Below are 14,278 nucleotides of genomic sequence, written 5' to 3'. Positions count from 1 at the left end.
TTCTTTCTGGAAAGACCAGTAAAATACGAGTTGAAATCACACTCTGGCTTGTTTTATTATTTGACCTAATCTGAGTAAATGCATAGCTGTGCCCTGCGAGCAAATGAGTGTTAAATGAAGCTTTTCATAATCTTCTATTTATTACGGATTCACTGACAAACCAATGGTTATACATAGCAGTATAATAATGTTCCAAAGACACAAGGAAGGTTGAGCTCTTCACATGTACAAAGTCCACAGTAATAATCTGTACTGTGCTTAATGTTGATTCAAAATGCCGACAATCACTTGTAAAGCATTTATTGGGTACAAATGGAGAATTAAAAGGACAAAATATAAAACAGTGGATATAAAACCATAACGAGCGTTTAAACATGAAATGAACAATGACAGTGAGGCGATATGGAGCCAGTCCATATCGGTCGGCTGCGACACTAAAACAGGCACTAAAACCGAGTTCTGAGAGGACGATTGTGTTGCTTCACGTCTTTCACGAGCTGTCCATCTTTATCAAGCTGCCAAAATAAGCCGTCACAGTCTTGAGCTTGTTGTTGAGGATGTTTTGCTCCACCTCCACCTTCCCTCCTGCACCGGCCAGAGAGGCGATCTGTGGAGGCAGAATACACATTAATACATTCATTGAATACACAGACTGAGATGTGATGACAGCTCAATTAAAAAAAAAAAGCAGCTTCATTCAATAACAGTACACAGTTTCAAGAGCCGTATGTGATAATGACCACACAGACCTGATCCATGTCGGCATTGCGAGGCAAGAAGTACACGATGTTGTCTGAAATCAGTTTGGCCAGCTGGAAAATCTGAAAAGTGCCTGCTGTTAAGGATGAAAACTGAGAATCAGCTCTGAAAGACCTCAAATAAACCGACGCTGAATCAGTTGCTGTGTAAATCAGCAATGGGGTCCAGTTTGTTTCACAGCAACAAAAAAAAAAAAAACAGAATGTGAACAGCTGCTGTGATGTTTATTCTGCCACATAACAAAACTTCCACTATAACATTGTGACCTCAGCTCAAATTAAACACAGTCCATGTTGTTATTGTTTCTTTGGGCCGGGTTAATTCAGGTTCAATTTGACCAATTCCAGCCTGGACGTTGGGATGTGTGGACCTGCTTCATCTACTTATGTTCTTTTTCTATATAGACTTGTGAAAATTAATCTATAATCTATACAAATAAACCTGATGATTAGATATTTATAGTTTTGGACCTCTCAGTGGTTTGATATGAATCTCAACCTCATTAGCCAGTACAACACGACTGTGTTTTCTTTAATGGTTCGTAAGATGAATGAGTTAAACAAAGGATATCCGTCGGGATCCATCATAGTTTTGATGTTGAAAACCTCCGCGGTGAGATAGTCTGGCCCCCCCCACGGCGGCGACAGGAAGACCACGTCCCCCTGGAGACGTGGCGCCAGCTGAAGGAAGTCGCCCTGCAGGAAGTCGATCCGCTCGGCCACGTTGTAGACCGAGGCGTTGTGTCGCGCCATGTCAAGACGCACCGCGTCGATGTCGATGGCCAGGACTGGAAGTGTGATACGGGAGAGGGAGGGAGAGAGGGAGAGAGAGAGAGAGAGAGAGAGACACCTCAGTCTGTCAGTGACACTGCTCAGCGTGGCCACAGAAGAACACAACACATTCTCTTCATTTCATTCATGACTGATCATTTCAAGATTCATAAGTATATCCAATACTATAAGTCATATATGAAGGATAAGACTGCTGAGCTTTTGTGGATTCTGTGCGTGGGTTTCCAGCATTAACAGGAAGGATTTCACCCCTCGGCCCACGCAAAAGTGTCCTCAGATCACTTTAATCCAGGGAGAGTCGATTTACATTATTACATTTTGTTGGTAGTTCATTAAGTTTGATTATAACCAGCTAGATACGTTGACTTACATTCAGCTCTCAGTTTGCTAAAGTTGGACAGATTTGGACTTCCGACATCAATGATTAATTTCTCGTCAGTGTGAGGGAGACAATATGTTACAAGGTTACTTATTGTTCCCTGTGAGCAGCCGACTGTGAAAACTGTGCAAATGGCAAAACCGCTGCAACAGTGAAGACACACATCTTGTCCACAGATTATTAAGTGTCAAATCTGACCTAAAATTGAAGGATAAGAATTGTTTTCTAAAAGACTGTCTGAAATGCAACATCAGTCAAAAATTAGGCACAAGTGTAATTTGTTTGCTTGAGAAAATCATCATGATGCTTCAAAATTACATCCATTATAGTAACGATGAGATTATTTTTCATTTAAATGGATCAATGTCATTTAATTTCTTTGGGGGTCATGATTTAGAAGTGTTAATAACTGTGCTGATCAGTGTGTTTGGTTGAAACTAATCTTACAAATAATCATATCAGGACTAAAGGACTCGCCTCTCTTTCCAGTGAGGGCGAACTGGATGGCGTTTCCTCCCACGCCACAAAAAGCGTCTATGATCAGCTGAGAGTGTGAGAAGCTGTCTGCCACCTTCAGTGCGATGTGCTCGGCGATCCTCTCCGGCGTCACAGAGAACCAACCCTCTGAAACGACAACACTCAGTTATTCCAACCCACTGAACAAGAAAACTTAATCCAACCGCTAGACCGTGTAGAGCAGAGATCTGCAACCTTTTCTGATGCGCTCCACCAAATCAATTTCCTCTGGAGCCACAAAACATGTACAACAGAAGCTCAAATCACAGGTTTCGTCTTCCAAAGGTGTTTGATTAAAAGAAGTAAAGAATCCAAAAAAAAAAAAGCCAAGATGGACCGTCGTGACAGAAATAAGACAGTTGCGTTGTGGCGGCGAGAATTCAACTGATAAGGATGTGATGTGATGCGAGAGTAAAAACTGACCTCGATCCAGCCTGATTCCCTCGTCGAAGCGTGAGAAGAGTCTGTAGCGTTGAGCCCAGTATTTAGCCAGTTCTGGTTCAACCGCCATCTCTGCTGGGACGGGCTGCTTCTTCCTGCGCTTCTTCTGCTTCTTTTTGCCTTTTACACTTGCCTCTACACACACACACACATACACACACACACACATACAATAAGTAACCGCACCAGCAAACGGCAGAGCGATGCGTCGCAGTCAGACTCGAGTTACCTTCCGTAGAGTCGGCGAGGAGAAAGTCCGGGATCTGCAGACACTGTAACTCTCTCCCGTGTCCTTCGTCCTCTCTCTCCTCCTCTTCCTCGTTGTAAACCCACCCGGCCGCAGCGTTACAGGAGGCACTGCCTGGACTGGACTTCCTCCCCTCAGCGTCTTCTCCTGTAGGCTTTTTCTCTTCCTCCGTCACCTCCCCGCCCCCCGTCCCCGCTCCCTGCTCCTCTTCGTCCTCTGCTCTGTTTTCACCTCCGACCTCACTCGGCGTCTCTTCTTGGACCTTTTTGAGGAAGTTTTGAACCTGTGAAACAAGAACAATGGATTTAATGGCTGTTTAAGGACAGTTTAGGCACAACCCAGTGATATAAACATAAACAGAATGCAATGATCTGCAAGTCTCATGAACTTGATTTTATTCCCAATAGAATGTAAACAAATGTTTACACATCAATATGTGCAGATATTTCCTTTACAAACTGGTGAGAAATTCCTGCTCATGATAGAAAGTAAGAGTCATTGTAATGTCTTAGCTGAAGCTACAAACTTCTACCATTAAAGAACATTTGGCTCCAATGAATGTCAATCAAACGTGGAAGACGCGCCCTCACCTTGTTTTAACCAGAAATAGAAAAAAACTTTGGAGTGTGGCTGGTTTCAGTTGAAAGATGTTACCTTGGAGAGAGAGCTGCTGATCTGAGGCCGAGCTTTGTCTCCGCCCGCCTCAGAGAACCTGATGTGTTTGTTGATGCTGCCGCCCGCCTTTTTAGCCCAGCGCTGCTTCTTCTGTTTGGGGCCGTCTTTAAACGTAAAGACGCTGTCGAACCTGAGGCAAAAACCAGGAGCTCTGTTAACATGTCTATCACACACACACTATAATGTTGGTACATGTACCGGTACTGGATCAGGGGTTTCAAACCTAGAGGCTCCAATCTAAACTGTTTGACACAACTTGCTTTATATCGTCTTTATGCTCTTCGGTTTGTTCATGATATGACAGGGTTCTGCTTTTTTTCGAAATTGCTTCCATCATGCGTTTGAAAACTAGACCAGCTTTTTCTCTTTTTTCTTCATTTTTTTTGCACCACTCGGCATAAAATAAACATTGCAATTATTAAGTCAAATATGCCCCATGTTTTGAATCGGGAGATTAAACTAAGTTCTCCAAGTGTGTATGAATCGCGGGTTTAGGAGGCAACGTGGCCACGTCCAGTGAACGTCCGCTGCGATCGGCCAACCAAAAGAGTCGTAAAAGCAGCAGCAGAGAGACTCACAGAGATTCGGGGTTGTGCTTCAGTCCCAGTCTGCTCCAAGCTTCCTCAGCTGTCAGGGCCGGACTCTCCTCCACATCCAGCTCATGGCTGTTGAAATATCACGATAACAGTATGATGGTTAGATTAAAATTTTTTTCAGAATGAACAACCCCCTTTACATGCAAGAATTCTCCTGAGCAGAAAAACTTTAAACAAACAATGTCTGAATGACAAAAAACAATTGAAAAGTGTAAAACTAAAGCATATGCAGACTTAGACCAGGGATTAAAAGAGACACTTTTGAAATTTCACACTAAATAAAATTTGTCCGGAGTTGCAAAAACATGAAAACTCTCTGTAATGAAGGAGAAACACAAAAAGTGCGACACAAATTTTTTGGGTTGCATTCATAAAGTTTCATAAGTATAATTTAGCTGCATTTTTAGTTCTTGTGGTCATTTTTAGAGATTTTTCCTATGATTAATTTTTTTCCATGGACTTTCCTGCTTTAGTTTTTCACTCGAATCACAGCCATTGAAATCATCTAGTGGTCAGGTTGCTATCTTCATCCAGTGTGAATTAGTTTCTTCTTCATTTTTAAAGATTATACAAAAAGGTAAACAACTGAAGGCCAAAACTAATAATTATTTTATCTGAACTCAAATTTTACTGCGTTTGAACAAGAGAAGCGAAATCGCTGGAAACTTGTTGCAAAATATCAGGACGTCTCACCTGCGTTTCACTTTGGCTTGTTCTCTGGGAGGGTTATCGTCATCTTCGTCGTCTTCATTTTTTCTGTGTGGAGTTTCACTCACCGAGTCACTTTGTGAGCTCGAGCCGCCTGCAGCCTGCCGGGACACTGAGTCCACATGTTGAGGTTATTTACCACAACAACAACAGAAAATGCCTTTTATCTCAATACCCTGAGAATTCGGTCAAAATAAGCAAGTTTGCCAAGACATATTTTGCATTGTCTTGGTTTTACATCAAAATAACTGCCAATGACGGATGTATTTCAAGGACTTTCATGTAATGAGTGATGAATGTCAGTAGATGTAAAGAATCTATGAATCTATGTAGATGTAAAGAATTTCCCTCTGGGATAAATAAAGTATTTCTATTCTATTCTACAGCTTTCCTTTCTCATCATCAGCCAGGAAGTGACAGGACATTTTGGGATCATCTTGGAAATCAGTGGCTGTTATTTTGACCAATTTCTAGCAACAAACCAAATCCTGCAGAAAAGTAAAGTTCTCTTATATTTCAGGACTGCAAATGGTACATATCCCATAATCTTCCACATGTATGTTTATAATTATGAGCATTATGAGTAAGTTGCATCTTTATGTGATTCAGTGCATTCAAACTAATTCACTTACAATTCAAAAACACTTTCTTCATATATATGAGGCTTCATTTGTTGGCCTGATTAAATGATGACTTTTGTCATCGCCTCCAGAACATCAGCTGATAAAAAGACACTTCATTAACCACCAGCGGAAGACATTTCTGATGAAGGACACCGTCGAAACGCGTCAAAAAGGTATGTTGAAAAAGAAAGAAATGAAAATACAAATAATCTGAAGGCATAAAGACCGGAACTTGAACTTCTATACATAATAATCACCTGTTTGTTGGTCAGTGCTGTGCTGTGAGGATTCAGACCGCTTGCGATCGTTCCCGCCATCTGAAGGACCGTCAGAGCCACACGACTCTCCTCCTGCCTGCTCCCGTGTCTCCGAGCCGATCGATCCACTCCGACCGGCCTCCAACGTCCAGCTCTGCTCCATCAGGTCACCTAAAGCCTCAACGCGGCCCTGCTGGCTCCGCTCCTCATCCCCAGTCTCTCTGGCCTCAGCCGGGCCGGCGCTCCAGCCCTGTGCGGCCCAGTATGAATACTGCTCCCAGTAGGAGTAGTACGTCTCTGTAGCGTGGGTTTCCCACTCGGCCTTTGCGTCCAGGTCGTCCCAGGGAGCGCTCGCTGGTTGTGGACCTTCAGACGACTCCGGGTGTTTCTGCAGCCAGCTGCTCCACAGCAGAGCTTCTCCCTGTTGAGCTTCAGAGGATCATTTCACATTAACTGTGAGAAGTTCAAGGGTAACTTTAAATGGCTTTAACTTCAAATGTTTCCCGAAGCTTTAAGGTTTAAACTTTTAATTGTTACGGAACAATATATGAGATTTAACCACTGCATTAAAACAATAACAGAAGTTAGTTCCACTATTTTCACAGTTTATAAGGTCATCGCTGAGGCCGTCTGTCTGACAAGCCTGATATAGAAACAGTGGGTAGGTGTATTATTACTACTACTAAAAATAATAAGAACCCTCTCACAACTTACCCCAGTAAGTTTCCCAGCCATCATTTTTTGTCTCTTCTGCTTTATCAGCGTGTGGATGACAAACTCCCTTCTTCTCTGTGAGGACAGAAATCACATCGCACTGTTAAAAAACATCCCAATGATCAATCTGTGATACTGTTACCAGCGTATACATAGATTAAAGTTTTATTTATGCATGATAAAACATGTTAGAGTTCTATAACTGAGCTCGTTTGTTTAAAATAACTAAAACAATAGAATTACCTGTGATGTCCACCTGTATGCCTTCTTCTTTTTTTTCCTCCTCGTCTTCCTCTTCAGATGATTCTTCCTGAATCCAGTTTGACCTCCTCGCCTGAAAAAAACAACAGCAAGACGTCTCGTAACGGTCAACCCCGCGTCTCCTTTCCAACAACTACACCAGCAATCTGCAAACATTACGAGCAAAATAACTTTCCCTTGAGTCAGAAAATGTGATTCACTCCCAGTCCTTTATTAATTCCCTTGATAAAATTCCATTTCCCCCTTTACCCATCCTATTACTCAGATGCAGTGGGCAGTCACATTACGGCACTCCGGGGAGCTGATGGGGTTCAAGGATCTTGATCAGGGACCCACACTTGTGATCCTGATTCAAACCTACAAACTTCTGATCTCAAGTCCACTTCTCTCGCCACTGCCCCCCCCCCCCCAAAAAAAAGGGGTTCCCTTTCTTACTCAAGCTCCATTACAGCGTCTATTCACAGGCATTGATTTCACTATTCAGTGGCACGGGGGCTTTAAAGAGCCACATGTTCCTTGCAGACCCCCAGTATCTGACGGGAGGCGACTTAGGCTGTGGAGAATATTCCAGTTATTCCCGCATGTGGAAAGATCATGTTACAACCTGAGCGCATCACATGTCCATCTGAGACCACGTACACAGTAAACCCTGCACCACATGACTCACCGCTCTCCTCCGGCCAGAGGAGCTGGCAAAGGACAAAGGCAGACCCATGCTGACCATCAACTTAGACTCTTCATCCAGCTCCTCCCCTTCGTCATCTGCTTCCTCCTCTTCATCATCCGATTCTGTCAGTAAAAGCAAAACACAGTTTGAAACCACTCATCTTCCCTTTTTTTTTTTTATTTCACACTCTCCATAGGATAACGTGTCAGTGAAGTCCTCAGAAACAACTCGAGGGGCCTCCGGAGGATTATTTAGAACATCTTTCTTCCAGTGTTACACATATGCAGTGAAAGAGTTAAACAGAGCTGCACAATATATTACATGTTTATAATTATCACAAGGGTACCGTGATAAATGAGGTTTGCTCCACGGACAAGTCTGAACCACACAGGAAATGGCTGCAAAAATATGTTTTGACATTGCAGTCAATTTCACAATTAGACATCTTTTGTTTAAAATAGATAAAATTTCACTTAATTACTGCAACATTATCCTCAGAAGCACAGAGATCTAGAAAAAGACTGTTCGCTTTACAAACACTGCTGGTGCTAAAACAGCAGATATGTACTTGAGAGAGAAGAATTAAAGCCCAGTTTGAACTAAGAGAAATAGCACTGCTATTATCAACATGATCTCCTTCACAGTATGTATTCATCCCAAATCATACCATTATTGCGAGGCTTGACAACATCCATACATGTTCGGATTGAATAATACTAGCAGTAGTTGGACCAACCTTGGACATTGACGTCTGCCAGATCAGAGAAGATCAGCCTGTTATCAGAGCGATACAGCTCCCGATCACTGTACAGAGGAAGTGAAAATAAGACCAGAGCAAACCACCAGTGACTGATCTACACCTCAATCTGCTGCCTCAACAACTTCTGACTGAACAACATTCAGAGAAACAGAAAATCTGAACTGGCTGCCTGATTGTCAAAGGATCCACTTCAAAATCGGACTTCTTGTCTGTAAAGCTTTGAATGATCTCGAGCCTAAATAAAGCTCATATGTACTTGTAGAGCATGAAACTCTGTACGCTGTATCTGTAAAGCCCGAAAGAAGAGGTTTACTAAGTGTTCCCAGAGTCATGGAGGTTTTTCAGACACATTTTTATGATTAATATCAAAGACACAACCTTCCTGAGATTGTAATCATTTTTCTTGACCACACCTCCACCTTCCCACATGTTAAATAATAAATATATAGATAAGATCAGTTCAGTAATCTCATGTGAACCAGCAGACACTGACAGTACGAAGGCTCTGGAGCAGCGGCACTGGACGGTCTCTTCCCCCTCACAGGACGACTGTCTCCGGCTGAAAACGATGTCTGCCACCACCGTCACCCTACTCCGGTCCAGCATCATGTCCCCTTCCTCCCCTGTACACAAAACCCCAGGAAGATACAGGAAAACGCAGGAAAACACAGAGCTCTCCCACTTTGAATTCCGCCGGCAACACAACAACAAAGTCACATGGACGGACGTGTGCACCGCCGTACTCAGTCCGGTCCCAACAAGGCAACATCGGAACCTTCGAGCGCAGCTCTTGAGGAATAAAATGGAAATTGTTTTTATTTATTTCAAAACCTGATAATGTTTTTTGTTTTTTTTGTCTTTATCATAATATGAACTATATCTTGAAGGACTGAGATGCAAATGAATAGGTTATTATTTGGTTGTGTATTTCTAGTCTGGATGAATCTGTATTTTAGGACACTTGTCCATCCATCCATCCATCCATCCAATTTCCAATCCTACCTAATCCACACAGCAAGGCCCGGAAAGGAGCAATACTGTAAAAGAAAATTTCCCTCTGGGATTAAGTATTTCTATTCTATTCTGTTCTGTTCTATTCTATAAAACAGATTGGTGGATGAAACAATACAAACAAATGGTCCAAATTACATGTTTAGATACATTTAATAAAAAAAATAGAGATTATTTAATGTATAAGCTAAGTAACATGTTTTTTGTAACAGCTTTACAAATCAGTGTACAAGTTTGGATCTCACAGCAGACACTGTGGCAGCCTGAGCATGACCCTTGACCACAGTGAGCTTCCTACAGTATGTGGCTGGCGACCGCATCTCAGAAATAGGATGGGTCATTGTGGAATGTTTTCAAGGCTATATGGAAAATATGATTAGCTTAATTCAAATTGTATGGTTATTAATGCAGAATACCAGGCAACTCCAAAAGGATTCCCTCGATTCCTACCACTGGTGTGAAACATGCAGGAAAAAAAAGCTGTCTGTCAGAATATTAATTCCAAAATACATCTTTTATTGTCTAGTTACAGATTTTATTCAAATAGAGTTGTTAATATGAAAATAAACAAGTCAGAAAGAAAAACCTTGAATTCCCCCAAATTTTCAAAAAAATAAAATGGAATGAACAGCAACTTCGACCAAGAGAGCTTCCTTCACTTGATATTGATCATAAGATGAAAGTAGAAAATAAATCCATAAAGATCTTTAGTTTGATGAACAGACTTTCTTGAGACAGTATGATGGATGTAACAATTTTCTTCGGTCGGGCTGCACAATGTTAGTTATCCATGAAATATACAAAACTTAAAAAGACTTAAGTATAGGCTGTACCCTAACCCTTCCAAATGTCAGAGCTCTCTCTCTTCTTGGACCCAATTCTAACCAGACAAACCAGCACTGTGAATGTGTTTCTTTTGTTTTTAATCAACAACGCATCAGCAGTTGCAGAAGCTGAGCAATCTATTGTGACTTTTCCTTGATTTATTTGAACTTCTGACTTGCCCCGTTGCCATCAGATTTGAAGTAAAACTGAATAAATGAAGTGAAATACACACCATTTTTTTCCAACATTAGGTATGTTTCCACAAAGAGCCAGAATGTGAAAAGCAAAGAAATTTATTTATTGCCATTCTGTCTTTTGTAATATGTACTGATAAGTACATGTACAGTTGTGTCTGATGATACCATCTGCGAGAAGATGAAGCTTGTGTCGAATTAAAAGCATCACCACCAGACACCTCATTTACTGCACTCTTATGTAAAAATTTCTGTCTTCTGTCTGAACGCTTCACAAAGCAGCTTCATTATATATATAAATCTGAGACTTTAGGTTTATCTACTTTACTTTGCAAAGTAAAAAAAATTACAAGGGAAATATTATCGTCAATCTTTTCATAAATCTAATTTTGTGTCTGGTTTATTCTCATGAGTCACACTGTTTCAGTGAGAAAAGTTCTCTAGAAAGATTTGCTTGACAAATCACAGTACACTTTCATTGAAAATACCATCATCTTGAATTTGTAACTATTTTTCAGGCTTTGTAAAAATAGATTTAATTGTCATAATGTGCTCATACTTCATTTTTCACTTTCGATCAAAAAGCTGCATGTGGTTAAAACAAGTTCAACTCTTTTAGATCTCTTTGTCGCATTCAGTTTCACTTGCATGAGGCTTTTTGAGCTAACATGTGTACATGAACATGAAGAAACAGACTGAGAGCAGTTTAAGAATGTCGTCTCATCAGGCTGGTTCATCCAGTGATGGGCCCCACCTGAATTTTACCTCCATCCAAGCTCCGCCCCCTCTCATCCCGGATTAGTACCTCTTGGCTCCCACAGAAAGCAGTTCAGACAGATTTATTTAGAAAATAAAGTCCAGTGTCTTTGTCTCCATCTTTAAAGTTCACCATCAAGGTGGCCACTGCCCCCTGCTGGTCACACCAACGATCCATCTGACCATCCTCTGTTTGCCGCCTTCTTAAAAAAAAAGTCTCCTTTAATTCTTTGAAGAGATCCGACACGACGCCCACAGTCTCCGGGACCGGCTCCCGGCTCAACGCTGCATCCTGATGATCATGTAGTAGAGCGTGAAGAAGGCCAACACCAGCCCCACAGACACGTAGCACAGGATTCTGCGATTGTCTCTCCCGGACCGGACCATGGTGGAGAAACGCTTCACACTGCCGGTGAGCAGGCCTGTGGCACTCATGAAGTTTGAGTCCTGAAATGAAGGAGAGAAGAAATTAGCAACTTTAGCTCAACTCGGCTCAGAAACTTGGACTGACGGGAGGGAATCGTGTTTAAAAACAAAAAAACCAAAAAAAAAGTCACAGTGGCTCACCATTCCATCCAGATACTCGTTCTGATCGTCAGCCTCTCTGTCGATGTCATAAGCCAGCTGTCAAACACAACATACATTATATTACAACTCAGATGGTAATTATTGGTTTTACTATACAAACAATTAGTGATTCGTTATTTGTTATATCTTGATCAGGTCAAACCAGCACATTTCAAAACATTTGTGCACAAAAAACGGAACACAAAAAGGAAGTAATCAGTCGATCATGTATGCTGTAATAATGCTTTCTCGCAATATATTTGATGCTGTTGAAGAGTCTGTTTATTTCCCTTTTAATATTGAGCTAATCTTAGCTGAAAGCAACCGAATTTGCTACATCTTATGTAGCTATTTTCCATACAATCTACAAATACAAGTCACTAACTCACTGTTGACCAGCGAGAAGCCATCATCAGAAAAGGAGTGAGGTAACACTTCTCTCCCAAACCTCCAGAGCCTAGTTTCCTGACTTCCCAAACATTTTACAGACTGTTGTGAAGAGAAGATGCCTCAAAGCGTTAAAAATGACCCAGTGTCAGGTTTTCTGGGATTTGCTTCTGTCAAGAAGTGAGTGTTGTTGTTGACATACAGATTTTAGTCTGGAGACTTTGGTTGCCAGATTCTCAGCCATCCGCTTGTTTTCAGAATCCAGCATGTCGTCCACAGAGTCATGACCTGGGAAGGCACAAACACACAGGTTCACAAATGAAACAATGCCTTCATTCTTAGTATTTCCTAACTTTGTAATGATGTAGGTGCGTCGCTTCAACCCACAATAAATCTCATAATAATGATCATTTCTGAAACAATTTCTCCACTAAACAGACAATGAAGCCTGAATCACAATCATACAGTAGAACCTCATAACATTCACTGACAAATACATATAATTCAAATATAAAACAGCTTTATTTTAACCAAGGGTCATTTTAGTTAAATATAAGCCATAAAACTCCAACTGTGCACTGCTAAAGGCTGCATGATGGAAGTGGTTCATGCTCCTGCCTCGCAGCGAGAACTGATATTTGTACAAACCAGTTCTCTGACTGATTCACTTCATAATATCTATGTGCAAATATGGGCTGGGTCACAGAGTCCTCTCAGTCTGTGTGAGTACACACTGTCTTTACAGTGATGAGATGTCTTAATGATATGTCTCAAGGTTTTGAGACATTGGATGACACTTTAAGCGATTCCATGGATTTTTTTTTGAAACTATAAGTCCAATAACAAAGATCCAGGATGGTTGATTTGCTAAAAATCATGCATGCGACATAAATTAGATAGGAGAAACTCAATCAAATGATCCTCCCAGGGATGTTTGTAGAATGGCTTTAAAAGAAAAGGGGATTCGACACAATGGCAAATACGATACCTTCGATTTCACTTATTATGCATTCACCGATGTGTCTCAACTGTTTAGGTGACTGGAACGTCAAATGAGATGAATGTTAGACGTTTAACGCGTATTGTTTACATCTGGTAGGATGAGATACGTTGAACCACAGTCAGCTTTACTATGACGGTTCATTCAGCTGTCACTAATCGTCACCGTTTTTTTAAACACTATACTGCCTTCGACACATGTGTGCAAATATTCACGAAGGAATCTAATCTACATATCCCTGAAAACATGTCTTAATCCAACTTTGAAGCGAGTTAGCATGCAAGCTAAACTCGAGGTTCCGAGTGCCACAAACTACAAATCCAGCCGCGAAAGTCACATTTGAAGTGCTTCTAAGTAACTGCAGTCCGTCAACACGGGTAGAACATTAACTCTGCGCTGCTGGAGACGACATAATCTGGATTATTGAGAAGTGAATACGTGTCAAAAAACTGTACCTCTATTCCAGTCCGCCATGTTGCCGAGTGACGTCACAATCAGCTGTGAGGCGGTCATGTGACCACCGCTTGACGTCGGTTTTGTATTTTGTGTGTGTGTTTTTTTCCTTTTCGGAAACGATGAGCCGAATCGTTAACAAAAGTCATAGCTCACGATTTCCGAATTTTCCACACGTTTTGATGTGATTTTGGTGTTTATGTTTCCAACAGTCCCTGGAGTAGTTATGTGCCGAAAAATTGTAAAATCAAACATCTTTTTCTCTTAGGAAAGCACAAGAATAATAACATAAGGGGCTTATTATTAATAACAGTAATATTATTTATTATTATTATTATTATTATTATTATTATTATTATTATTATTATTATTATTATTATTATTATTATTATTTAGGTTTGCAGATCATATAAAAACATATAAAACAAGCCATCTCGCTGAGAGCAAGGTGGCAGGTCTGAGTCTGAGCAGAACGCTCCCAGACGACCATCTGTTATGATCTATTGCTTCTGGTATCTGAAGATGTCTACTCGTCAGGGTTTTATGACGCACCATAAACTCATTAAAGGTCTGGGCAGGTTGACCCTTCTCACAGTAAAAAATTGATCCTTCTAACAGTCGGGATTGTTTCAAGGGAGACTGAAATCCAAATATTTGAAGTCACTGGGCTACAAGTTGCAGACTCAAATAT

General features: G+C 41.1%; 2 protein-coding genes across 2 annotated transcripts; both read right to left on the bottom strand.

Annotated features, from left to right (window-relative positions):
• Window positions 1-284: 284 nt before the first annotated feature.
• tgs1 (trimethylguanosine synthase 1) lies at window positions 285-9,082 on the bottom strand. Its single transcript, XM_080503009.1, has 15 exons — window positions 8,888-9,082; window positions 8,371-8,438; window positions 7,635-7,756; window positions 6,950-7,040; window positions 6,707-6,781; window positions 5,993-6,421; window positions 5,098-5,224; window positions 4,387-4,473; window positions 3,788-3,938; window positions 3,116-3,416; window positions 2,869-3,021; window positions 2,407-2,553; window positions 1,321-1,546; window positions 750-864; window positions 285-607 (listed from the first exon to the last, which is right to left on the bottom strand). The coding sequence occupies exons 1-15, from the start codon at window positions 9,001-9,003 to the stop codon at window positions 491-493; spliced, it is 2,325 nt and encodes a 774-aa protein (XP_080359135.1). The 5' UTR covers window positions 9,004-9,082; the 3' UTR covers window positions 285-490.
• An 818-nt stretch (window positions 9,083-9,900) lies between these two features.
• Window positions 9,901-13,627, bottom strand: bet1l (Bet1 golgi vesicular membrane trafficking protein-like). The gene is made up of 4 exons (XM_080503935.1): window positions 13,590-13,627; window positions 12,337-12,422; window positions 11,748-11,804; window positions 9,901-11,627 (listed from the first exon to the last, which is right to left on the bottom strand). The coding sequence occupies exons 1-4, from the start codon at window positions 13,606-13,608 to the stop codon at window positions 11,460-11,462; spliced, it is 330 nt and encodes a 109-aa protein (XP_080360061.1). The 5' UTR covers window positions 13,609-13,627; the 3' UTR covers window positions 9,901-11,459.
• Window positions 13,628-14,278: the final 651 nt, after the last annotated feature.

Source organism: Blennius ocellaris (genome assembly GCF_963422515.1).
Source record: "Blennius ocellaris genome assembly, chromosome: 10".
NCBI classification, from domain to species: domain Eukaryota; kingdom Metazoa; phylum Chordata; class Actinopteri; order Blenniiformes; family Blenniidae; genus Blennius; species Blennius ocellaris.
This window is presented reverse-complemented; position numbering and strand designations above follow the sequence as displayed.